Source organism: Chiloscyllium punctatum, chromosome 3 (assembly GCF_047496795.1).
Source record: "Chiloscyllium punctatum isolate Juve2018m chromosome 3, sChiPun1.3, whole genome shotgun sequence".
Taxonomy (NCBI): domain Eukaryota; kingdom Metazoa; phylum Chordata; class Chondrichthyes; order Orectolobiformes; family Hemiscylliidae; genus Chiloscyllium; species Chiloscyllium punctatum.
Genome location: NC_092741.1, coordinates 77,228,200 through 77,256,107, shown reverse-complemented (window position 1 = coordinate 77,256,107; position 27,908 = coordinate 77,228,200). Strand labels below are relative to the sequence as shown.

The window sequence follows — 27,908 nt, the reverse complement described above, 5'->3', positions numbered from 1 at the left end:
TTGTATTAATTATTACTCATGAAATAATGGTGCAACTAAAATATGGAAATCATACAATATATTCTGAGCCTTTACATTCTAAAACCTCAATTGTTAAATTTAAATAAGAAATATTGAAAACTGATTTTAGTTGGAAGACCATGAGTACAATTTAAGATTACAATTGAGGCTGTAGTTACATTGTAACTAGCATTTGCTCAAAATAGTTTTGCATCATACGAGCTTGAAAGTTGTAATGTGAATCTGAGGTTTGTCCTAATTTTGGAGTGAAGTTAAAGTGAGACTTTTGATTTCCACTATGACTTCAAAATTGCTTCTCACTGCTGCAATTGCAATGTAAATGCAACCCAAAACTGTCATTTCCTGCAGTGAGAAGCATACTTTTCACATTAACATACATTGCGTACAGGCATGCTAACAAAGTGAGTATCCTGAGGCAAAAATATTATGTGGGAGAATGTTATAAAATGATCCATGATATCATTAGATACTCTTTTTTAAAAAAAAATTTTGCAATGACCCATTGGCAAGAATACACATAAAAACTGACTTTTTGGGAAGCATATCAGAGGCTATCTGTTCGATCTGCACAAACATTGAGATTAAATAATCTTGCCTTCAGCAATTATAATTTTTTGATCAACATAGTAATGTTACTTTTCTGTGATTTGTTGCACTGACATTTGTTGGATATTTATGCCATTTTTCATAAATTTCCTTACAATCTCAACTGACTTGGTCAGATTTAAGCTCACAACTCCATCTTTTTAAACTGACATACATCATGATGGTGTTATTAACAATCCAGAAAATGATGAATACATATATTCAGAAGAATACACACCATTAGACTTTTCTGCAGGTAATTGTACATATACTTTGTCATTTTCATCCAAATGTAAGATAGCTGTTCCTGAAGCATGGTCAACATATTGTGGTGTATACTCATCATACGTGTACATTACAGGTTCTTCATTTTTATATAATGCCACCCAAACATTTGTTTCCTTAACATGTACATGATAAAAAAATTGGTAGATACCAGGTATTTCACATGTGAAAATTCCCTTTGATGAATCATAGTTGTTATTTGAATTGGTCAGTATCTTGTCAAACACTATGGGTTGCCCTTTGGGAGGGAATGGCTGAGAGAGAATGGCTGTAAATGCTGGAACTGGACTCACCACGCCACCTGAATCAATGTAACCATTATAACCTGCATATTTTCCTTTTGGGATAATAATTTCTCCTGGTGGGCCTGCTGGACCAGGAGCTCCTGGAATGCCTGGTGGACCAATTGCTCCTTTTGGTCCAGGTGGACCACTTGGCCCCTTTATGACTTTTGCATTAAATTTACTTGGAGGACCCGGTGGTCCTGGAACTCCAGGATCTCCCTTCACTCCTGGGTGTCCTGGGGAACCTGGAGACCCGGTTAGACCTACTGAACCAGGTAATCCAGGATGTCCTTTCTCTCCAGGTTTACCTGGCGGCCCTTGTGGTCCTTGAGGACCTTGAGGACCTGGGTTCCCTGGTTTGCCACGTGGCCCAACAGGTCCTTTATCACCTTTTTCTCCAGGTGAACCTTGTGCTCCTTTTTTACCCTCCTCACCTGGCTTTCCTGGAGGCCCAGATTTTCCTTGCTCCCCTTTTGACCCTTGCTCACCCTTTGGGCCAGAAGGCCCTTCTGGACCCTTTAGTCCTGGATGGCCTTTCTCTCCTGGTGCACCAACATTACCTGGTGGACCTTTTGGGCCTTTTGGACCTGGTGACCCTGGTGGTCCTACAGGGCCGCGAGGTCCAGGTTCTCCAGCTGATCCTTTCTCTCCTTTACTTCCAGGCTTTCCAGTCAATCCAGGAGAACCTGGGTGTCCTTTGAGTCCTGGAAGACCTGGCTTTCCAACACCTGGCAACCCAGGTGAACCTGGCAAACCTTGCAGACCAGGGTGACCCTTCATTCCAGGAACTCCTCGTGGTCCCTGTATTCCAGGCTTCCCAATTCCATCTTTACCAGGTGGTCCTGGTGGACCATTTTGGCCTGGTTTACCTGGATGTCCAGGAGACCCTTGTGATCCCTTTTCACCTTTGTCTCCTGATTCACCTTTGTGACCTGGGGGTCCTTTGTGTCCTTTACCTTCTGGACCAGGTGGTCCTTGCGGACCACGTGGTCCCGGAGCACCTTTATCACCAGGACGTCCTGGAATTCCAACCCCTTTATCTCCTTTTGGTCCAGGTAGACCAGGGTATCCAGGGTCCCCTTTTCTTCCAGGAAATCCAAGTGTTCCTGGAGGACCTGGTGGTCCTTTAGCCCCTGGTTTCCCAATAACAGATAACCCAGCTGGTCCAGGAGGTCCGCTAGGTCCTGGAGGTCCTCTTGGTCCTTGCATCCCCTGAGATCCCTTATCCCCTTTTCGGCCAGGAGATCCTGGCACACCTGGCTTTCCTGGTTCTCCTGGGCCACCTGGTTTTCCAATAGCTGATAGTCCTTGTGGTCCGGGTGGTCCAGGCTTACCAGGATGACCTGGCAGCCCAAACCCTGGCTTTCCTGGGTATCCTGGTGGACCAATTGGTCCTGGTAATCCAGGTGGACCCGGTGGGCCTGGCTCTCCATAATGTTCTTCTGTTAAAAATAAATAAATGTCATTCAGGTTATTATATTAGAATGCAGTTTGTATTCACCATATGTTGTATTCCAGCAAGAATTGAATTCTATTGTTGTATCTTTGTACTTGTCTATCCGTGCTATGCAAAGTGGCATTCTTCTCCTGAGGTAATGTAATGAGGAAAAAAAATGATTTTCTGTTCCCTTTTTGATATTTAAGGCTGGTGAAATAGTATTTCACATTTAATCATTATAAAGCACAGGGGTATCTGATGACATGACCATGTTAGGATATAAGTAGGTAAAAACAATGAGTGCAGATGCTGGAAACCAGATTCTGGATTAGTGGTGCTGGAAGAGCACAGCAGTTCAGGCAGCATCCGAGGAGCAGTAAAATCGACTTTTTGGGCAGAAACCCTTCAGGAATACCTTTGCATTCCTGATGAAAGGCTTTTGCCCGAAACATCGATTTTACTGCTCCTCGGATGCTGCCTGAACTGCTGTGCTCTTCCAGCACCACTAATCCAGAATTAGGATATAAGTATCCTGATTTATATTAAGACATATCTAATTTTGAGAAGGAAAGAATTGAAGTCATCTGTCAGTAACCCTGGTGGACATTAATGGCTCGGGTGGGGAGTGGTTTTCCTGTCTTCACAGTATCGGGGTGCATCTGAGTCAGGAAATGTGGCCAGTCAACTGCCTGGAAGTTGGGGGGACAGGAATTATGGGTGAGTAGGAGAGGTGAGGTGCCTGCATCCCTAGAAAGGAAAACAATGTTCTTCTAGCCTCTTTTGTAAGGGAACAAGTATATATGTTTTATGTATATGTGTTTTTTCCATGGATAGTCCAAGTCTTGATGTATGTGTGGAACCCAAGTGGTGATCGTGGGGGGGGACATATGACATTGAGCATATCTCTGCTGTTGAAGCAGCTGGCCTGTCAGCATCTGGGATGAGGGAATCTTATGGCTTTATTAAGTTATTCTTCAATTGCCTTGTTCAGGTCTGGTGAAAACTGACTTTTACACTCAACCAGTGTGAGGCTGTGGTACACTGTATTTCAGTTCTGACACATTTGTGACTTTTCTAGCTGAGCTATGCCAGAATTGAGTTGGGTCTTTTAGCCCCCTTATGATTATTTTGGAAGAGGATTTTATGGGAAGAGAATAGTGGTAAAATCTATATAGTAAGTTAGCTTAGTATTTTAAAATCAGTAAAAATTCCACTGTATTCAAAGGGATTCAAGTGAAATGAAACTCCTTATTTTAAATCAGGAGACTAATAAATAAAGTCTCAATCTCAGATCATGCCATTCTGACCACTTTATGACTGACTTGTCTACTCTCTTCCAGCCCTGATTCCATCTGTCTGCCTTTGAAATACTTTTCTTCCCAGACCACTACACCTAGCTGTTTACTGTAATATTGTTGTAAACATTTACACCTATACTCTACAAATAAATTGTTTGACGAAAGGTATTTGTCTTTTTGTTTAATTTCTTTGCAATTTTTTAATGCTGCTTCGTAATTTTAATTAGACTGTTAGTTTTAACAGTTTGCATTTATTTTAAATTATTAATTGTACTCCTACTTTGATATCTCTGATCTTCTGCAAGAAGGTTGTGGTTCCTGAAAGATTGAACATCTTGCTCAAAGCACAACTGAAATATAAAGTGGTCAAACATAGATGCTTTTGTCAAAGTGACCAGCAGAGTTCTGACAAGTTTCCAAAATGAAATGAGTTATCAGACCTGTACTCAAAGGTAGTATGTACAGTAAGGGCATTAAAAATAGCTTTTCATGTTCAAGTAGTATTGGTAGTGTTTTCAAATTCTGCTGTTCTGCATATAGTAATTTCATATGACTTACCTGAAGAAGAGGAGGAGGAGGAAGAAGAGGAAGAAAAATCAGAGTTATTGTTCTCCACAATGTCTTCTAAATCATGGCCATTAGTTTCATCGCCTGTTTTAGTAAAAATAAGACACAGCTGTTTTTGCCACTCTACAGTTTGTTATTTACATTGTAAATATTGCTTTTCATTACCTTTTTTCTGTCTGCATCACAATTTTTATGGAAGGCGGTTATGAGCATAGTTGTAAAATCTCAGCCTTTGAATGTTTTCAAGAAGGAATTAGACATAATTGTCAGGGTTAAAGGAATCAAAAGATATGGGGTAAAACCGGATTAGAATGCTGAGCTGGATAATCAACTGTGATCATACTGAATGGCAATGCAGGCTTGAAGGACCATAGGTCCTAATCATGTTTTCTCTCATCACCTTAGGTTAGTCAATAACAGAAATGGTATGGTAATTAATTATGATCCACACATTTGTTTCATGCAACATAAGGATAAATTTGCCTCATGCATAAAAATACATGGCTAACTTGTAGAATTGGCATCACTATTCTGTTGATTTTCTTCAGAAGATGATCTCCTTGAATACTGTCCCTTGATCTGTTGGCCTATTTTGAAAATACAATAATACTTTTTAGTTTGATCACTTATTAATATGCATGATAAAAGCAATGATTCTAATTGAAAATAAAACTTATATCGGCAGCTACTTATCTCTATCATAGATTTTACATATAGGAATTCTAAATATATATTGTAACTGTTGTCCATCCATTCTAATAGATTTTAAACTTGATATTGAATTATTTTCAATATACATTCCTGAAGTGCAACTCTTCCAAAAATTTGCAACGAGAGAATTTAAACTCAACACTTCAATAAGCAGTAACTTCACTTTCATTCATTCACCGTTGTTGAACTTGTAATTTGCATGAGCCAGTAAAGAACAACTTTTTCTACAGCAATAAAAGGATTTTTTGCTCACTGCCAGAATTGGAGTGACCATTCTGTTGATTTTCTTCAGAAGATGATCTTCTTGAATATTGTCCCTTCTCCTGTTGACCTGTTTGAGAAATACACAAAGATCTTGATGTATTGACTTTTTAGTTGGAGTATTTTTAATGCAGACTACTTAATATCAGATTCTTAAATTAAAACATAAATTATCTTTTATCTCCAATTTTATCATGAGTTTTATGATGGAAATTTCAAATATATTTGTAACTATTGTCTATCTAGTCTAATGAATAGATTAATTCAGACATTGAATTATTTTTCGTAACCCTGGAGTGCTAGTCTCCCAACCTGGTGACCAACTCTCAGATTTTTTTCCAGGCTGAACTGGTGTGAGATTGCTTTTATCTCTATAGTGGCAGCAATGGTAGACATTGCTAGAGAAATGCAGCAGATCTGGCACCATTTTGGAGAAAAAAGCTGAATTAACAGTAAGTCTGCTTTTGCTCCACAGATGCTGCCAGACCTGCTGAGTTTGTTTTTGTTTCCAATTTCCACTATCTGCAGGTCTTTATTGTGATAACGAGGCTAGTTGTTCATATGCCTATCCAGTATTATTGCTAATTTTCATAGCAAATACTCATTTTTTACTGAGTGGCTGGCCTGCTTGTCCACTTTACTGAAAATTAAAAGCCAGCCATGTAGTGTAATAACTGGATGTATCTGAATGCCAAACTAAAAAAGGATGGTAGCGTCCAGTTTCCAAATCAATAGTGACCCATTTCGGTTTTCACAATCTGGATTAACTGAATCCACTTTCACAGATTGCCATGAGGAGGTTTGAACTCTCAGTATTTAGATTAACAATGCATGGCCCTTGATTCTACATTGCTTATGCACATATTTACCACTTTTACAGAGAAAATGTCTTTGTCCCATTGTTAAATTTGAAGTGTGCCTGTATTAGGAAAGAACAAATAAAATGACTTGATATTTAATACCTGAATTGGAATGTCCATTCTGTTCATTTTCTTCAGAGGACCTTTGTGAATAATGTCCTTTTGTTTCATGACCTGTTTTTGGAAAGACAAAATTAACCTCAATGAATCTTTTTTTTAAATACACTTTGGCTTAAAGTATATTGCAATCAACATATAAAGCTTGAAATACATACTTTCATAGTAGAAAGTTTTAAAAATTGTTATAAGCTATAAACCCCACTAGCACCTTTAATAGTCAGGTGTATTACATGGAGACAACAAAAGCTTGGTCTTTATGAATAATATGTTTAAATTATTGAAATTGAATAGCTTTTAGTTTCTGTGGTTGGAAACAGGTTGGTGTTTCCTGTTAATCAAAGGGATTTACTGATTGTTTTTGGTGAGCAGGAAATAGGGTCAAATGAGGAAAATAAAATATAATTTCTGTTTTGGTTATTTCAGTGATTCATAGGCTATATTGGTCTCTCAGATCTCATCCAGCAATATTCTTTCCTATTGGTGGCATCGAGTAACCAAGCTCCTTTTTGCTCACTCACTTTGCAGTTTTCCCTTTATTTAGAGCTTCAGCATTTTACAAAATCATGGCTGGTTTACATGTGGTTGCAATTCCAGTTTCATTGTATGTTCCCCATAACCCTTGATTGACTTCTCTGTCAAAAATCTATCTAACTCCACTTAGAATAAATTCAGTAACCAAGCCACTACTGCTTTTTAGGGAGGAGTATTCCATGGGCTAACAACCTTCTTAGAGAAAAAGTTCCTTACTTGTCTCTTGCCAGAGAGGATTTTGGAAAAAGCTGCTTGCTCGATGTAACATAAAGGTAGATTGGAAGTGTTCAAGGGAATTAACTGTTCTTAAACTGTGTCCCCTGATTCTAGTCCCTCTTAGAAGAGGGAATATCCTCTATATCTGCCTTATGAGCTCTCCTCAGGATTGCAAATGATTCAATACATTCACCTCTTGCTCTTCTAAACTCCAAGTGAGTTTTAACCCCAGTCTGTTCAAATGTTCTTCTTAGGAAAAGTCCTTCATCTCAAATACGTTGAATGAACCTTTTCAGAACCGTTATGAAAACAATTATATCCTTTTCACAGAAGGAAACCAGAAATGTATGCAATACTCCGGACATGATCTGAAGGCCCTGTACAACTGCAGCACAATTTCCCTATTCCTGTATTTAGTTTTCCTTCCAATAGGCGCTGATATTCTAATTTCCTTCTGAATAGTTGCTGTATACCAATATACTAATTTTTTTGTGATCAGTGTTCTGGAAGTCCCTTTATACTACCAAGTTCGGCCATCTCTCCATTTGAATAGTATTAAGCTTTTCTATTTTTCTTGCCAAAGTGAACAAATTTGTATTTTCGATCATTATGCCACATTCCGTCTTGACTTCACTGAGATGGGTTTATTGTACAGAAAATTATGTTAGTTAACTACAATCTCTCATATTGCTGAATAGGCTGAACTCAAAACTCTGAAATGATCAACTCATACGTGAATTTTACGCAAGTGATTGTTCACAAATAGCCATGTATTTAATCTGGGTAATAAAGTACTTTTTTAAGCATGTGTTGACTCTATTCTCTGCTTGTATTATGACAGTTTAGGTGGATAGACATTGCAACAAAAAAAAACACATTTTCCCCTTGGCAGTGTCGAGCATTTCACAGTTGATTTTTTTTTGCTTCTGTTTGTTTACACATATCTATTTTTCTGGTCTTTTAAAAGTAACAGGAAATATATCTGAATTTTTGATGTGTGCTGTAGGCTCCACAACTGGAGTTGAAATAAAATGGAATATCACCCCAACACTTCTCTTTCCCCCCCACCCACCAAAAGCATTGTCTCAAGTGAGCTTGTAATGTTGTTAATGCTTTTGACATCTACATTGAAGCTCTTTTCTGCTGAGGACTGCTGGAAAGAAGCTCAAGTGCAGCATCTGCATGCATAAAAAAGCTGATGCAACATGGATTTTGAAATATGTTATTTTGAAACTTGGACTATTATGACAAGCATTTCTAAGTAGATATTGGAATGAATTATGAAATTGCTAAGGATACCAAGCTTTCTTCAGTGTTTGGAAAAAAAGCTAAAAATGAAATTTGATATAGCATATCAATCTTTGAAATAAGAACAATTAAATGCAACTAAATTACGAGTAAATAAGCTGCAATGAATCTTGCTGAATTAGTAAGTCCCATCTGAAACTGAAAAATAACTCTTATAGTTTATACAGTAGGCAAAGTGAGGAGAACATTGTACATGGTTCCTATTGCTAGATGCTGACATCTACTGGAAATTGTTGTGCATTACAAGCATAATGAGGAGGTTGGAGTTGATGCCTTTTAGATGGACATTATATTAAAGTTTTCTGAGAAACAAGAATTCAAGTTTTCCCAATTTCATGGACTTCTTTGTATCAAGTTGATAAATATGACTGGAACAAATTGTGGTTTTTTTTTCTCACTGTATAGGACTTTCAAACCAACATGGCTGCGGTTTTCCTCTAATTTATCTAGGTAATAACTCTCAAAGTGTACTTCAATGGGTGTGAGGCACATTCAGACGTCCTGAGGCTCTGAAAAAAATGTCAAGTCAATACAAATTATTTATTGGGTGCCACAGTTCATTGAAGGAAGATGTCACAAATCTGGACAAGGAAAGAAAGTATTGCTGGCCATCATCACACGATGCCAGAGAGGATTTTGGAAAAGGCTGCTTGCTTGATGTAAAAGTGAAGGCAGATTGGAAGTGTTCAAGCACAAAATGTTTTGATATAAGAACATGAAGAAGGGAGGCATTAAAGGACATTGAGGAAAGTATAGTTGGTCATGAGGCATCACTGAGAAAAACAGTAAAGATGACAATTTATGGGGAATAAACTATTGAGTAGAGAAGACTTCACTTCTCTTCACTTCATATGAAGTTTGATTCATGTCAGATATATCACAACAATTTATTTCCTATTAGCCATTCCTCTTGTTGATAGGTTTAAATTTAAGTAAGTTATTTTAGTTTATAGGATTAGCTTTGTTTAATTTCACCATACATACAAAATAGGTTTAAAACATTTTGACTAAAGTTGGTAATGTTTAAACATTTAATCCTGATGTCTTAGAATAAATGGAACATGTATCAGGAACTAGCAATTAAAATGAAATTGAAAAATACTTTCTGAAATTGCAGGGAAATCCAAGTCATGAAAATAGGGATGTTGCAAACAATTAGCCTATGCATGATTTCTTGTATAAATGAGGATCATAGAAGCAAGTAACATTTTGTTTATGTGGCTATGCACAATTATTCATATTTACATATTGGTCCAAGGCAAAGTTAACTGTTCGTTAAATGATTGGTTAAAGAGAATAGTAAACATTATGGTGTAAGGCTATTTGTATTGTGGCTTGAGTTTTTCTAACCAGTGGAAGCATCTGGGTGGCATGATTATTCTTCCCTTTTTTTCAAAGGTTATTCAACTAAACTTTTTATTATTTTTGCATGTAGACTTATAGAATCATACGAAGTCCTTGCTGGTTCTCTGCAATAAAGTATACCTCGCCTCACCTGTCTGGCTTTTTTCCACATCCCTGCAATTTCTTTCCCTTCAGGTGCTAAACAACATTCTTTTGAAAAACATAATTGAATCTAGTTCACCAACTCTTGAGGTAGTGCATTCCAATTTCAATTTTAAAACAAGGATTTCCTCATGCCACTTCGGTTTCTCTTGCTAAATACCTTAAATCTGTCCTTTGTATCTTGACTGTGCCACAAGTGAGCATTAAGATGACAGTATATCCATAATTTCTCAGCTCAAATCTGGCATCTGGCATGATGTGCAAGTTGTTTATTGAGTGACCATGGATCTGTTGTTTTCTATCAGCCCTTTTCTTTGATTTTCTGCTTCTAGAAATCCAGGAACTACCATCTGCCGAGCAGTAAGAGAAAGAGCAATGCCATAACACTGATCTGGCGCTTGTAGCCACTTGTTCAGATGTCAGCATTGAGTACATTTTAGGGGCTAGTGTAGAGTTAGGATCAACAACAGTTGAGTCATTGAGCCTGTGTGAACTGCTGCCATGCTGGGAGAAAGGATAGATTGTGTGCTGGCTCTATTAAGAGGATCTCAATGAAGTGATGTGCAGGAGAAAAATTAATGAGGATACATGCCAAGCTGGTGGATGCATTGATTTACATTCCAGAGAGCCTCCTTTCACCAACAAGGAGTATGGATGAATCTAGCTCCAGCCTGCAGATTGGCTTGGCTGTAACTGGCGTATTGAGGAACTCCAGTCAGATAGATTAATGAAGCTGGGGCTTCTAGACATAAACATTGCCCATTGGTGAAGGATTGATTACCAGAGGACACTGATTTTAGGGACATGATAACAGAAGCAATATGAGCAGTAAAAACATTTTGCTAGCAATTCATTGGGATCTGAAATTATTATGAACCAGATTCAAATGTGACTTTAAAATGAATTAGATCATTACCTGAAGAGGAAATATTTGGAGGTCAAGGCAGGGAAGTGGTACTAGGTTGCTGTTGCAAAGGTGATGGTTTTGAATGGTCACCTGTGCTATAACTAATCTATGATTCTCACCATGGCCTCTACAGAACCAAAGGCACTGCATTGTAGTTCTGACGCTCCCTACCCGTTGCAATTTGTATGAACAGACCGCAAAATTGTCCACCTTCCCTGTGAAGATATAGCAACATCTCCTGCCCTATCCAATAACTCAGCACCCACATCTCCAAAATACTGAACTGTACTTCATGACAATCTGTACTGAAATTGTTATTTAAATTAGCTTTTATACTTGGTCTCTGGACTTTTAAGCAGTACTTGTGTTGTACTTTTTTCAGTAGAATTGATTTTTTGCTGAGTCACAAGCAAGTTTGTTGAGTGGACATGCTGCATAGTCTGGGTTTCTGTTAGGTGAACTGATGGCCTCCAGGTTCCAACCCGCTGGCTCAAATGATGCGACAGAGCTGATTTCCTTGAACTCTGTCTTCGACCTCTCCCCTTGTTGCTGACACTGAATACATGGCCACTTCTTTTCTCACTTTTATTGATTTGTTTGCATTTTATTATTCCCCAATCCACCATGCTCTTAATATCCCTGAAAACAATCAGACGTCCGACTTTGATCTACCCTTCATTAATTTTTATCCAAGAATTTAGTTGCTGCATCTCTGATAGTTTCCAGTAACTTTTTGACATTGCATGTTAAGTTGGTCTTGTGTAATTACCTGGATTGTTTCTCCATCTCTTGTGTAATTTTTCAATCGTATTATTGGCATCAGTTGAAGACATGATTTCTGTATCTAGAAAGCTTTGGTACATTGAGTAATACATGTGACATTCGCCATGATGTGTAGGTGACCTTCAAGTTCATCTGCTCCAAATAATCCAATCAGTTGCAAACCTTTTAATTTACTCAAATACGCTGGAGATGTTACTGGCTAAGCAATAATTTATTGCCCAGAGGGCAGTTAAGAGTCAACCACATTGCTGGGCGTCTGAAGTCATGCGTAAGCCAGACCAGGTAAGGATAATAGTTTCCTTCCTGAATTAGTAAACCCGACCGGTTCTTATGACAATTGGCAATGGTTTCCGGTCATTAGTAGAGTCTTAATTTCAGGTTGTTTTTCTATTTAATTCAAATTCCATGTTCTGCCATTATGGGATTTGAGCACAGGTCCCCAGAATATTATCTGGGCCTCTAGATTAAAAGTACAGCAATAATAGGCCATTGCCTCTCTGATAAAGAAGACCTGAAGTGGTCAGGAAATGCAATGCTAGCCAGTTTTTTTTCTGAACAATTATTACTTGTACCAGCCTAAATCTAAATGTATACATAGATTCCCTTGAGTCAGATATTATTTGGGGAATAAAGGCAAAGATCCAGGTTTGGACCTGAATTTTGGCACTGCAAGTCAAATGTTAAAATACTTTATCTGTCATTATCGCTTGCTGATAAAATGCAGGAGAAGGAAAGAAGTTCATTTACTCTAGCTTTTCAGCTTCTCATTATCAGGCACACTTGGTAACATTTCACTGCAAAGAAATCCACCTGAAGACCATAAGGAAAAGGAGCAAGAGCCATTTGGCCCTTCAAACCTGCTCCACAGTTTAATAGGATCATGGCTGATCCGACCCTCATCTTGTCCACTTCCCTGCTCTTTCCTGTAACCCTTGATTCCCCTATTGATCAAGAATCTATCTCAGATTTAAATATATACAAGGACTCTGCCCCCACAGTTCTCTGTGGCAAGAAATGCTGGGATGAGATAAGGATCAATCTTTTTAGCCAGAAAGAGGTGAATCTGTTGAACCCATTGCCACAGGAGGAAAGTAACTGAGTGTTTTTACGACAGACAAAAATAAGTTCTTGATTAGTAAGGGGATCAAGGGTTATAGGGAGAAAGCAGGAGAATGGGATTGAACAACATTGGCCATAATCGAATGATGGAGCAGACTCAGTGAGTCGAGTGGACTGCTCCTGCTTCTGTATCTATGGTCTTATGGATCTGTAACAATAAAGATGTGACTTAATTTTCATTGCTTCTACTGTGCTCCTGTCATTTATGGCAAGAGTGTGGCAATATGTTGTGGATTTCTCAAGTTAGATCTTCTAATTTCCTGTCAAACATTGATAATTGGAGCTATTATCAGTGAGTGTAAAAGTCCTTCTTTCTTGGATAAATAAACCTATCATGGAATTTAAGCTTAAATCTTGCATACTTGCAGAATTAGAGTCACCATTTTGCCCGTTGTCATCAATCCTCCAATAATACTTCCCTTTTACTTGATAACCTGTTTTGGGAAATAATAAACATAACTGTAGTTCTAAGGTTTTGTGTTTTATACAAGTACATTAAGCTTTTGATCTCATGATTTTAAGCCATCTTTACAGAGTGTGACTTAAATTTCTAAACTTAAGTTACTTAAAGTATTGTTATTTGTACAGCTCACGTAACTAATTAATGTGAATATTGAATTAAACTTATTGAAAAGAACATACTTGCTGAATTAGAGTCACCATTGTTTTCATTGCTTCGTCCATTATTCCCTTTCACTTCATTGCCTGTTTCAGATAAAGACAAAGATTGCATATGTTTAAATATTTACTTTTTTTTTGCAATATTATAAATTAAAGAAATGCTTTAGAGGGAGTAGTTCTGTCAACTTAAATCTTTATCGGGTCACATTTTAGAAAACATTTTGAGCACAGTTATACAATAGGAATGCAAGACCACCTAATTTGCAGTATTGCTTCAGACATTAGATTTAATAGGATAAGAAGTTATGGTCTCAATTCGCATAACATCTCGATTTGAACATAGTTTAAATTAAGCTAAGAGTGTTGCAGAAATTGAAGTAATTGTAGAAATGTTATTGGGGAAAAAAGATGAAAAAAATCTGGTTTTAGTTTCTTCTGTGAGTACAACACAGGGCCCTGGTAACATTGCACCTGGAGTATTGTGTGCAGTTTTGGTCTCCAAATTTGAGGAAGGACATTCTGGCTATTGAGGGAGTGCAGCATAGGCTCACGAGGTCAATTCCTGGAGTGGCGGGACTATCACATGTTGAAAGATTGGAGCGACTGGGCTTGTGTACACTTGAGTTCAGATGGATGAGAGGGGATCTGATTGAGACGTATAAGATTATTAAAGGATTGGACACTCTGGAGGCAGGAAGCATGTTTCCGCTGATGGGTGAGTCTAGAATCAGAGGACACAGTTTAAAAATAAGGGGTAGGCCATTTAGAACAGAGTTGAGGAGAAACTTCTTCACCCAGAGAGTAGTGGATATATGGAATGCTCTGCCCTAGAAGGCAGTGGAGGCCATGTCTCTGGATACTTTCAAGAAGAGATGGATAGAGCTCTTAAAGACATTAGTTGGGCAACAGCAGGAGTAGTGTGCGTGGATCTGGTCATTGCATCACTGGAAGGATGTGATTGCACTAGAAAGGGTGCAGAAGATAGATAGATAGATAAATAAATAATAAAAGTGGGCCATACCACCAGTCCTTCAACCGGAGGCTCACTAATATAACCTGGTATGGTGACGAAACGTCGAAACCAAACCTTCCAACTCAACGAGCAAACCTACTTTCAGAACCTTAACCTGAGCTGCAAATCGTCTCAAAACTCACTAGGGTGCAGAAGAGAATATTCACCAGGATGTTGCCTGTGTTGATGCACTTCAGCTATGCAGAGAGATTAGATAGGCTGAAGGTATTTTCCTGAGAGCGGAGAAGGCTGAATGAAGACCTGTTTATAGTGTACAGATAGGAAATCCAGGGTATAGGTAGGAAGAACCTTTTCCCCTTAGTGCAGGGTTTCACTAACTAAAGGGCATAGATATAAGGGAAGAGATAGAAAGTGTAGTTGGGATTTAAGGAAAAATATCACCCAGAATGTGCTGAGGATGGATTAATTTATTTGTGGTAATTAAGTCAATGGCATAGCCAAAGAATTAGTTTGTTTGAAGAGATGGATGTAATGAAATAAAACTGGTTCAGAAGATCATTATAATGTGCTAAAAAAAAATCTGGATGTAGACCTCCAATACTGGAAGCAACCTAAGGAAGTTTCATCTGAGAAAATCAATTCTGCTAGACTTCTCAAATGAACCCAAGCATGTGTCAGTACTCCTCTTTGTTTAACATCAATTGAACCTGTTCCAAATATTTAGGGAAATGAGAATCATCTTTTATCCTTGTCCTATTGGCTCCAACCAAAAGCAATCGATGTATTTTCAGTTTTGTTGAACTGGAACTCATTAGAAGAACAGAAGAGGGTTGTTTGAGATTATTGAGCAGCTCGTAGACTTAAACAAGGATCCAGAAAACAACTTTCTGTGGCACGGAAGCAAGGGCAATTGACAAAGATTGGTGCTGGTACTTTGTGTCAAGTGTCTCAGTCTTCAAAGTTCTAGGCAAGTTAAACTTCTGAAAAAGTGAAGGTGTCAAAGGGAGATCAGGAAGGAATCAAGGGTTATGGGGAAAAGGCAGGAAAATGGAATTGAAAGTTATCAGATCAGCCATGATCTCATTGAATGGTGGAGCAGAATCGATGAGCTGAATGGCCAATGCTTCTATTACTTGTGGTACATTGATCTTGGAGTTGATAAAAGCTTTTGTATGATGTTTTTGCAGTCAGCAATAATGTGTATTTGGAAGAAGGTAGCTTTTGCATTGAACTTCAAATAAGACTTAAGGCTCCATTGAAAGTTGTTCGGCAACTTAGGTGACATATCATCAAGTTAAATCAAAATAAGCAGCAGAATATATGGAATGATTGTAAGTGTGACTGCTGAGGGCCAAATAAGATAGTTTCAGTTGTGAAAATGTCTTTACTCCACAATGTTTTGTTTTACAAGCAGTCAGCAACAGCTCAAGCCAATCGTGGTGTCGGAGAGCAAAGTTAGGTCTCACCAAGACAGCTGACATGTTTGTACAGTACTATTGTAGTGCTCTTTAACCACATGGTATACGATAGTGATTCATTTATTTTACATTTTCCCCAACATCCCAAATTAGGTTGAGTTTTGTTATAGCGTCCTGTTGGGAATCCCGATGTAACATGCTCAACTTGAGTGACACATATTGCGAAGCACTTTGGTATACTTTATGTTAAAAATTCATCATCAGTATTAACTGCTGCTGTCATTTATTGGCAAGACTCATACATCGCGTAAAACAATTTCAGTAAGAAATGTGCAGCTGGCAGAGCTTCCCCAACTAATGCGAAAAAAGTCAATGCTTTTGTAGGTGAAAGAAAATTGGCAAAGAAAAATATAATGTCAGGTACCTTTCATAAGAATGAAAGGTTGATTTGTCAAAATAAGATGAAAACAACATTTATGAATTAGAGTAACTGGATCCAGTTTCAACAAATTAAATTAGCAATACTGGTTTCTTTTTACATAACTGCACTACCTCGTCTGTCAGAAAAGATGTGCTTTCTTCAAATTTTCAGTTCCTGATGTGTTTCTAAGTCTTCCAATATTTAATTTAAAAATATGCAATTTAGAGTGCAAATGAATTGTTTGTGCTTTTTAATGTTGATTTTAAGGTACGCTGAGAGAAGAAACTGTATGTATTTAGGCTGTCTAAAAATGGAATGCTTTTCATACTCAAAGTTACTGTGCAAACAGAACACAAGTTGGGAGGTGATAGTTGTTCCATATCTGAAAGCCAATATAAATAATATCTGTGGTGTCAATACATGCAACCACTGTCTTTCACTCCTTTTTGGAAATCGTTGGGAGTTTAACACATCACACTACAGCAAAATCAATAGACAATAAGTGCAGGATTAGGCCATTTGGCCCTTCAAGCCAACACCACCATTCATTATGATCATGGCTGATCATCCACAATCAGTATCCTGTTCCTATCTTATCCCCATAGCCCTTGATTCCACTATCTTTAAGAGCTCTATCCATCTCTTCTTGAAAGTATCCAGAGACATGGCCTCCACTGCCTTCTGGGGCAGAGCATTCCATATATCCACCACTTTCTGGGTGAAGAAGTTTCTCCTCAACTCTGTTCTAAATGGCCTACCCCTTATTTTTAAACTGTGTCCTCTGGTTCTGGACTCACCCATCAGCGGAAACATGCCTCCTACCTCCAGAGTGTCCAATCCCTTAATAATCTTCTACATCTCAATCAGATCCTTTCTCATCCTTCTAAACTCGTGTATACAAGCCCAGTCACTCCAATCTTTCAACATATGATAGTCCCGCCGTTCCAGGAATTGACCTCGTGAACCTAAGCTGCACTCCCTCAATAGCCAGAATGTCCTTCCTCAAATTTGGAGACCAAAACTGCACACAATATTCCAGGTGCGGTCTCACCAGGGCCCTGTACAGCTGCAGAAGGACCTCTTTGCTCCTATACTCTATCCCTCTTGTTATGCAGGCCAGCATGACATTAGCTTTCTTCACTACCTGCTGTACCTGCATGCTTGCTTTCATTGACTGATGTACAAGAACACATAGATCTCGTTGTACTTCCCCTTTACTATCTAAATGGAGCCAAGTTAGATAATCTGCCTTCCTGTTCTTGCCACCAAAGTGAATAACCACATTAAACTGTATCTGTCATGCGTCCGTCCACTCACCTAATCTGTCCAAGTTACCTTGTATTCTCATAACGCCCTCCTTACGTCACCCTGCCACCCAGTTTTGTGTCATCAACAAATTTACTAATATTACTTTTAATGCCTTCATCGATATCATTGATGTATATTGTAAATAGTTGCGTTCCCAGCACCGAACCTGGTGGTACCCCACTGGTCACTGCCTGCCATTCCGAAAGGGACCCTTTTATCACTTCTCTTTGCTTCCTGTCAGCCAGCCACTTTTCAATCCAAATCAGTATTTTGTCCCCAGTACCATATGCCCTAATTTTGCTCACTAATCTGCTATGTGGGACTTCATCAAAGGCTTTCTGAAAGTCCAGGTACAGTATATCCATAGCCTCTCCCTTGTCCATCTTCATAATTACGTCCTCAAAGTGTGAGAATCTCCTCAGCCTCTCCCCTTGGTTGAGGTGCGGTGACCCTCACATTAAACCACCCCGCGTTGTCTCTAATGAGAGAGAAGAGTCTAATGTTCTGGTAGGACTGTGGTGAATATGAGGAACTGTTGGAAGAACAACTGTTGAGAAAAAGGTTTTTAGGAAGGTGATAGGTGTTTCAATGAAATAAGGATCTAAAGGCATATTTCTAGAATGTGTGGTAAAGTCGACTGCAGCCTGTGTTACCTGTAGTAAATCAGACAAAGGGCAAACATGCCAGACCATGAAGATTAACCGTGTGGAGGATGTTTTGGAAACTCAGTGAAGAGAGCCTATAGAAAAGTGAGTAGGTGAAAATCAAGTGAGCAGGAATTTACGCAACATGGATGTAAGTGGTTGAGCACTATATGAGTTGGATGGATCTTTGGAGGCAAGTTTTAAAACAAAAGACCATAAGTTGTAGGAGCAGAAGTAGACTATTCATTCCATTGACCCTGTGTTGTTTTTCAGTGAGATCATGGCTGATCTGAATGCTCAACTCCATTTTTCTGCATTTTCTCTATAACCCGTGACTCCTTTACTTAGTAGAAGTCTGTCTATCTCAGCCTTAAATATCCTTAATGATCCAGATTCTACAGCACTCTGGTAAAGAATTCCACAAATTCATGCCATCTGAGAGAAGAATTTCCTCCCCCTCTCTAATTCAAGTGACTGATTCTATACTCTGAGATTGTGTACTCTGACCCTAGACTCTTCCACAGAGGAAACATTTCTGCATCTACCTAGTCAAGTCTCATAAGAATCCTGCGTGCTTCAGTAAGGGTTGCCTCTCATTCGTCTAAACTACAACAAGTACAGGCCCATCCTGCTGAACCACTCTTCATAAGACAATCCCTCCAGACCCATGATTAACCTAATGAATCTTGTCTGGACTGCCTCTAATGTGATTGTATCTTTCCTTAGATAAGGGGAACTCTTGACAATATTCCAGGTACAATCCAACCTGACCCTTGTTTTAGCAAGGCTTTCTATTTGTGTAATTCATTCCCTTTGAAATAAAGACCAAGATTCGGCCTGCATTCCCAATAATCTGCTCAACTTGTATTCTAACCTTTTGTGAATTATACACAAAAATTCCCTTTTGCTGTAATTTTCTGCGGTCTTTACCATTTAAATAATTTTCAGCTCCCCTGCTCTTCCCATAATGTTGATCACAAATCGTTGTTGCATTCTTTTAGTTACAGGTTGCTGCCCTGTAAATGTCCCCTCATCCAAACGCTGTCTACTATTAATTAGCCTACCCTCTAATGTCCTTGAAAAGTTGGGTCTAAGAGTGTCCAAGGCATAAATGTGTTTTTCATGGTAGTGAGCACACCACAGAAAGATGATTTTCGCAATTTTTAAAATTACTTCCAGGATGTGGGTGCCTCTGGCTAAGTTAGTATTTATTGCTCATCCCTAATTGCCCAGAGGGGCAGTTAAGAATCAACCACATTGCATGAGAGTCTGGAGTCACATGTCGGCTAAACCAGTTAAGAATGGTAATTTCCCTTCCCTAAAGGACATTAATGAGTTGGTTGGGTTTTGTCCAACAATCAACAATGGCATTGTTATCGTTAAACCCTTACTGAATTTGAATTCCATCATCTGCCATGGCAGGATTTGAATTCTGGCCCCCAGAATATTAGGTGAGTTTCTAGATTAATTGCCTAGCAATAAAATTACTAGGACATTGCCTCCCCATAATATGGAGAAGGTCTGAGGATCAAGGAGAACTGCACATTGTTAGTTTCAGTCAGGGGGAGGAGCAGGAAAGGGAAAGGAATCTGCAGTCAAAGCTTTAAGTTTTGAGCAAGAATCAAACAGGATGGATTCAGTCTTTTAGATATGAATCTTCAAGTTCTTACTTGTCCATGGCATAATGTGCAATAAAACTATTGGCAGTACATAAAAGTTCTGGTAATTTGATTGGGACATCATTTTCAAGGTAAAGTCATTTTACTTTCAATTTTTTTTTCTGGCGCCCTAAAAATGGATTCATAAAACAATAACATTTTAAAACCATATCTGCAATGCTGTATGCTACAGCAATCTATAAGTAATCCCACTGCCTCTCAGCCTTTAGCTGCTTTCAATATTTATTTAATTTTCCTTTAAAAGAAGCAGCATTTCTGCCTCATCTACATTTTTAGAAGAAAACCAAGATTAAACAAAGTTGTGCTTCTCTCAGTGTCTACTAATTTACATTGAATTATATACTCTGGAAGTTTTCCCTTAATTGGGCCAGACTAACTAGTGCAGCAGACATAAAATGGATTCAGTGGCCAGACTGTATGGAAATTAAAAGGTGAATATACATTAAACTCTGAAAGTGTATGCACTCAAAACAGTCATGATTACAGGAACATAATCCATTAAGACCTTGGTGGGTGCAGGGTGTGCACAAGCCTACCCTATCTTGTACAAGATGCCTATTTTGCACAGATCTGAAAACTTTAACTGAATGACTGAAGTGGATATTTATATGCCACTTTGTTATTGATTTTGAGGCCATCAAGTGTATCGTTAGAATTATGATTGACACTCCAAAGGATTGAACTCTTCCAGTACATTTTGAGGAGCAAACAAATTACAGTAACTACTCCTGTCACATTGTATAATTAAGGAGGATTGGAAAAAAAACCTAGAAATCTGCTTTTCTGTTTGGCAAATACTCAGGAGCATATAACTTTATTTTGAGATTTGTTCATGTTGGCTGAGGATTGCTCTTGGGCTCCTCATTATGAACTTAAGTGATGAGCATAAAAGGCATTTTTACAAAAAGGCACATTTTGACAAATAGACAAACCCAAGAACAGAGAACAATACTGACAATTAGGCCTTCCTAATTGGTCCATTTTTAAATTTTGATTAAACATGAAAATGATTTTCTGCTTGTCTGAACAATAGATATTTGCTTTGTTTTATAATGACCTTGATCTTTGAATCTTAATTTTAAATATGAAAATATGAATTGGAACAAAGGTAGATCTTATAGAGATGAAATATTAGAATTATTACAGGACGTGAAACACAATGTGCATAGTTCATAAATTCTTCACTATCTAAAATATGAGCAATCAATCCCAACGAGATGCGAGTGACATTTTGAATAAATTTGTATTGTTCACTTAAGCCTGTCTGTTTTAAAGAGCAATACAACCCTATGTCACAATACTGAGCGTAGCTTACTTGCAGATTTTGAATTGCTGTTGTGCTCGCTGTCTTCATTGCTCACTGAATGAGGAAAGTTTACTTCATTACCTATTTTAGGAAAAACAAGAATTAATGTCTAAATCTGTATTTTGTTCCTTGTAGAAGTACAGCAATAATCATTAAAAGTGTTGGAAGAAATGCCAACATTCTTTGAGTTTCAATGTTTTCAGTTTAACATTGTGGTAAAACAGATTACGCAAATACGATTATTTGATTCAGTTAAGATGTGACAAAAACTGGGTTATAGAGTCATACAGCATAGGAATATCTCTTAATTGAATTTTACAGAAACTTCAGAATCGAGCGTGAAGCACTTAGCAATATGAATGTGGCTTGTAGCTTGTTGAACAAACATAATAGAAATTTCAGAGCATTTCAGTTACAGTAAATTAGATTAGATTTTAGATTACTTACAGTGTGGAAACAGGCCCTTCGGCCCAACAAGTCCACACCGACCCGCCGAAGCGCAACCCACCCATACCCCTACATTTACCCCTTACCTAACACTACGGGCAATTTAGCATGGCCAATTCACCTGACCCGCACATCTTTGGACTGTGGGAGGAAACTGGAGCACCCGGAGGAAACCCACGCAGACACGGGGAGAATGTGCAAACTCCACACAGTCAGTCGCCTGAGGCGGGAATTGAACCCGGGTCTCTGGAGCTGTGAGGCAGCAGTGCTAACCACTGTGCCACCGTGCCGCCCACAAACTTAAACTATAATTTGCATCTCCTGTTCCAAATGATACAGAACCAGACAACAGCTTTATTCTTCCATGATGAGCACCTCTGGAAGGAGTTTGAAGGGTAACAGGGCCTCGAATATACTTTGGGTGGGATACTTCAGTGTTCATCACCAAGATTGACTCAAACACCACTCTTGACAGAGCTGGCTGAACTCTGAAGAGTGTCAGACTGGGCCTTCAGCAGTTGCAGCTTGACGTTACAGCTGGCAATGTCCAGATGATGTGCAAAGGAAATGCTGCCTTTCCCAATTTTTCAACATTTTCTCTCTGGCTGGTCGTCATTGAAATGTAAAAGGTCAGCTTGTCACATTTGTCAGATTATTACTGTGTAAGTTATGTTGGTAGTGTTGTATTATACCTTACAATGGTTCTGTGAGGGGAATCTTGAAGACTTGCTCATGACATCATTATTATAGCATTTGATCTGAAGTGTTAAATATCTCATAATGCATCTTATCTTGGATCACATGATGCATGGTGGTACTGAAACCATGCTGCTGTATTCTAACTAATACTTTAATGGTAACCCAAACATTCTTGTGAATTTAAAGTTTGAACATAATTATCTGAAATAAATCTCTGTTGATATTTCTATATCACAATATCCACACTGTTTCATATATCCCATTAGATAATATAAGCATTGGCACATAAGATAAAAATAACCTGTTGAAAATAAACTCCTACCAGGTTGGACAACAAGTGTCACCTTTCATTCGCCCCTCCTCCCTCATGTGCTTTGTTCACATGAGAAGTTGTAATAAAACTAAGTGATTCAATTTGTCTACAATCTGCAGAATTATTGAAATGAACCACATAAGTACGCTGTCAATCCTTTGAACAACTTAAATTGCAAAAGTAAGAAAAAACAATTTTGTATCATAAGATTTATGTAAACTTCAAAGATTTTTGGACAAATTCTTATACATAGGGTTAAAATTCTGCAGGAGATGGGATTCTCTTGATCCTCCATTGTAATTTAGGAATATTAATAGAAATCTCAGAAAAGTGGTGTTAATGCTAATGGGTTGTGGGGCTGCAGCTGATAATCAACAGAATCATGTACAAATTAATGACATCGAAGTATGAACATCATCTACATGTCTGCACTTGTAATTCTCATGATCTTGTGCCTGTGTAACTATTTGATATGGGTTTCTAATAATAACTTAAATTTAATTATAACTAAAATTAATGTCTGTATAACAAAACAGAAAGTTACATATGGGCTGTTCATTCATCTGCAAATTTTGCCGAATTGTGTTGCAATTTCTAGTTCATCTATTTTTTTCAATGCACTAGTATTGTTTTGGTTAGGGCATCTGAAAAAAATCGTGATTCCATTTCCAACTGAGAAAATGCAAATGATGTGAGTAGGTTCTTTTCTCCCTCTCCCAGCATTCCCGAGACTACTACAGATTTTAACTATTGCACCAAAAAAGTTGAAGAGATGAACTAATAACAATAGAGTCCTAGAGATGTACAGCATGGAAACAGACCCTTCGGTCCAACCTGTCCATGCCGACCAGATACCCCAACCCAATCTAGTCCCACCTGCCAGTACCTGGCCCATATCCCTCCAAACCCTTCCTATTCATATACCCAACCAAATGCGTCTTAAATGTTGCAATTGTACCAGCCTCCACCACATCCTCTGGCAGCTCATTCCATACACGTACCACCCTCTGTGTAAAAAGGTGGCCCCTTAGGTCTCTTTTATATCTTTGCCCTCTCACCTATGCCCTCTAGTTCTGGACTCACCGACCCCAGGGAAAAGACTATGTCTATTTATCCTACTGTGAGGTCTTTGGTGCATCTAGAGGCTCATAAACATTAAGACAAACATTCTATCTCCTTACCAATAAAATTGAGTGATAGTGGAAGAAATGGATTGTATGATGGGAAGAGAGTGTGAATTTGAATCAAATGATATATCAATTAAGAAAGGGAAAGAAAAGTAATGAATTAGCAGAAAGGAAGGGGAGGTTTTGTTTTTAAGTTTGCATGAACCATTTATGATCTAATGAGCATAGTGAGCCTATACAGTTTCAGTTGTTTCCTTTCTAGGCCTCCAAGATTGAAAAACATGTCAGGAATTTGGGCTGTGTATTAGCAACCTTAAATAATTGTATCAGTTCCTTGACACTCATAGTATGGTTCACAGTGAAGCCACTAGCAACTCAGGTGTAGGCTAACCTCTTGACAAATTGCTGGCAATACCTAGGCAGGGTCAGTTTATTCAATATATTGTGTCTCAGGTTGCTTCACATGGGCATTTAGGGCACCAAGCCTCGTAAGGAGACATTATGCCATGACCAGATGCTTGGTTTAAGAAGCATGTTTAAAGGAGAATTTTAAGGGAGGAAGATGAGGTAGGAAGTAAAGCATTGTAGGTAGCACTTTCCTAATTTAGTGGCCAGGAATTTGAAGGTGCAACCACAAATGATTGAACGATTAAAGTTTTGGATGGTCAAGATGCCAGAATTAGATGAATGCAAGTAAATTGGAGTGATGTGTAGCTGGAGAAGTTTACAAAGATCAATAAAACTGAAACGCTGGAGAGATTTCAAAGCAAGGTTTAAAATCAAGACTGTTTGGAAAGGGAAATTGCATGGTTGGGTGAGCATGTCTAGTAATGGTGAATGCCGTGAAGTCCGACTTATTTTTCCAGCAAAGACTGGACTAATCGAACAAACAAAATATTTTAATTGATTTAAAAGAAAAATATATATCCAGTATTCTGGATCCACAGAAGTGAGGTGTAATCTCTATTTGTAAACATTATTTTAGTTTGGAGTTGAATTTGGATGAAAATGGTTAGCGATTATGGTAAATCCTAAAATCATCATCATAAGAGATTGCTGTGAATCTCTAGATCATCTAGATATCAACTCTATATCACCTAGAGATCAACTGTAGATCATCAGTGAAGGCACATGTGCACCCTTAAAACCCAAAGCGTCATTATTGTAGAATTGAGTATATACTCATTTCTGTTTGCCTTAGAAATACATTTTTGTTGTTTATGGAACTGGCTAGTTTGCCAACATTATGTTTGAGGTAATAGCTGGATAATAAATGTTGCTTCTGGTGTTCAAGTATCCTTTCCTGCTGTCACATGCAAGAGTAATGCTTTCATATTGTACCAGCAAAATTAGATTATTTTATAATTGGAAAATTCAGAAATTCCCAAGAATCAATGCCTAGTATTTTATGTTTCAAATGGAAGAGCAGCTATCTTTGTAATATCTTTGAGTTGATGAGTGCTACTTTTTGTTCCACTTAAAACATTAAAAAATATCGAAAAGGTCTTCACTTGACCAGTAGAACACTTTTTTTAAAAAAGTAAGGCCCATAAGACTGAATGTAAATTGGTGAAAACTTGTGGTTTGACATATTTAATTAAATTGAACCCATTTAAATTGATTTTGGATTTTCACCTTTCATGTAAGTTAGAAGTTGTTTTGTTAACTTTAAGTGCGGAAAACATTAGAATGAAGCTTCAGTTTACAGTTGAAAGTAATGTCATTATACATGGCTAGACAGTGTTGATTAAAATCTTTCAACTTGAATTTGTACCAGTGAACTATTTGTAAGTTGAATAGTGAGTTAGTTGAGAAATAGAAAAAACTATGCATTATCCAGTGACAGACACATACGATGCTCTAGATTTACAGGTTGGTGCCCTTTCTTCTGCTTGTATGATTTATTATTTTGCTACTCCTTAGAAGTTTTCCTCTTGAGTGGCAAGTGAGTTTGTGATATTACTTTTGCTGTAATTGCTTAGCTAGTTGTTTTCTTAAAGAAAACATTTTTCCTTTGAAGAAAAGATCTCTTACCAGAATATTTTCAAATTTCGGTAGCAGTTGATCAAATTGTGGCAAACTGTGCATTCCAACCACATCCCATTCAGGCATATGTGAAAGTTACCAAAACAGCCACATTAAGGCAACATTGCAACATCATTTTGTTGAAATGTTCTTTAAAAAAACTTTTTATGAAGAAATATTGATAATTAGATTGTGTTACATATCTTGCTTTATATATTGAACGCCAGATTTAAATCTGTATCTTGGGTTCAAAGTGCTATTTTGTAGTCATGCAATGCTTTATATTACACATACTCCTTCACCTGTTGGACTTGGATTCAGATCCAGCCTATTCTAAAGTATTGGACTTTGTTTTGTTTGGCTTTTGGAGGCCAATGTGAAAGAGTCTAGGCACTTTTGAGGCATTAAGTTTTGAGGCATCTTGGTCCAGTGATTTATGTGGTCAGTGCAAAATGGTTTCAGTGAGCAGTCCTTGGACGGTGATCAATTATTTCCACACACAAGGAACCTTTCCAGGAATCTTTTAAAGTACTTTCACTATAATGAATGTTGGAGAACTTGATAAATAATGGTTCTTATGCTTTGCATTAGATCTAATTCAGAATGAAGTTTTTAATTCTGTTTTTCATCTTTCGTGCTGGAGGAATTGTCTCTTTGAATGAAAACATTTTCAAAACTTGAGTATAAAGTTCAATCACACTTCATTTGGGCGCATGATTATGGAGGACTAAAGTGAATTGTCACCATTATCTAATGGTGGGATTATCTCATGTTGAATAAACTGCAGCCATTTTGAATAAATATTTCAGAACAAAATATGAACTTACCTCTGTAACTTTTTATATTATAAGCTGGATAGACATATCTGATAAAGTCTGTTCCATAAACCAGGTTCAAAGACAGCAATAGTAGAAGTGCACCAATTCCCTTAGAAACCATGTTGCAACTAAAAATGTAAAAATAACAATTGTATAAGTACTAATGGAAAACAGGATTCAAGGCCTCTGATTTTGATGCAAATCAGGTATCACTTAAAATGTAGCAGCATTGGAGACTATTTTTCATCAGATTTTCATGAGCAAACATTGTTATGATGGTGATAGATTTCTGTTTCAAGGTAGCAGTGATATTTTCACTTAACATCTTTAGCAAGAGGAGAGCATTCCTAATGGTCTCCTTTAAATCTTTGGAATTAACCATTTGTGCAAGTTTTACATTCAAAGTGTGGTGCTCTTAAATTTTAAATGATATTCATGACTGTAGCTGAAAGGTGTCATGTGAGATTAGTTTTAAAACTCGTTCATGAGGTTTTCACATTACACCTGGCTAAATAACAGTACCAAGCTTGCAAAAGAGGTTTGCAATTCCCGATTCTAACAAGCGTGATCACTTCTAAAGTTCCAAAACAGAATACTATTGCTAGCAGAATCAGTGAAAATGTACTCCAATATCCTCATTCTTTCATATGCTAACACACTTTTAAATGTAACATACCAGTTTATCTGGTCTTCAGGACTTTGCTTCTGTAAAGGTTCCCAAACAGATTCTCCTCTGAACTGGTGTAGAGTATGGCAGTGGTATATTGTACTTAGTTTCCAGTGATGAATACAGCTGTATTTATATAGAGGAGATTCTATAGATATCTGAAAGTTCTCTGGCTCCTCCTTTTAAAAAGAAAGCGTTAATTATGCAGTCTGAACTTTTTAAAACATCAAAATGTTATGTCAGGTTAGGGAGTTTCTTGTGGTCAAATTTGCCTAGCCTCCTTTGGGAGTGGCCATTGGCCAAAATGTTTCTAATTCCAGTGTAGAAATTCTGATAAGATTTTTCAAAACTAAACTTAATATTTAGGAACCCTTCATTCATTCAAATCCAAACAGTGTATTAAGTTAAAACAAATGTATTTTTGCTAACTGAATTGATTTGTTTTGAATAATTATGCTGAAACTCCTCTCAGTTATGCAATAAAGCAGATTAAATAATACATGTCTTTTTAGCATAATGATCTGAACAGTGTCGGTTGTGCACCACCTTAGTATTTCATTTATTACATGAAATTGAAAGGACTATTGAAATGTTTAACACCTTTAGCTGATTGATTGTACACCTAAATGTAAAATGGCAATG

At 37.7% G+C, this 27,908-nt stretch overlaps 2 protein-coding genes across 4 annotated transcripts in view; one reads left to right on the top strand and one right to left on the bottom strand.

Annotated features, from left to right (window-relative positions):
• Positions 1 to 27,908, top strand: part of nt5dc1 (5'-nucleotidase domain containing 1) — a 554,582-nt gene that overhangs the window by 95,021 nt on the left and 431,653 nt on the right. The gene's annotated exons all lie outside the window — the stretch shown is intronic.
• Positions 437 to 27,360, bottom strand: LOC140460902 (uncharacterized). The gene is made up of 10 exons (XM_072555594.1): positions 27,276 to 27,360; positions 26,609 to 26,727; positions 21,180 to 21,251; positions 13,443 to 13,505; positions 13,163 to 13,234; positions 6,413 to 6,484; positions 5,443 to 5,520; positions 4,988 to 5,065; positions 4,470 to 4,562; positions 437 to 2,617 (listed from the first exon to the last, which is right to left on the bottom strand). Exons 2-10 carry the CDS (start codon positions 26,718 to 26,720, stop codon positions 783 to 785), a joined length of 2,475 nt encoding a protein of 824 aa, XP_072411695.1. The 5' UTR covers positions 26,721 to 26,727; positions 27,276 to 27,360; the 3' UTR covers positions 437 to 782.

Bases quoted from the DNA above. Each gene is read 5' to 3' on its own strand.
- LOC140460902 (XM_072555594.1), bottom strand. From the start codon at position 26,720: ATGGTTTCTAAGGGAATTGGTGCACTTCTACTATTGCTGTCTTTGAAC. The intron at 5,521-6,412 runs GTATTAAATATC...TTTCTCAAACAG, and splicing joins GAATGGACATTCCAATTCAG to GTCAACAGGAGAAGGGACAA. The intron at 2,618-4,469 runs GTAAGTCATATG...TATTTTTAACAG, and splicing joins CTCCTCCTCCTCTTCTTCAG to AAGAACATTATGGAGAGCCA.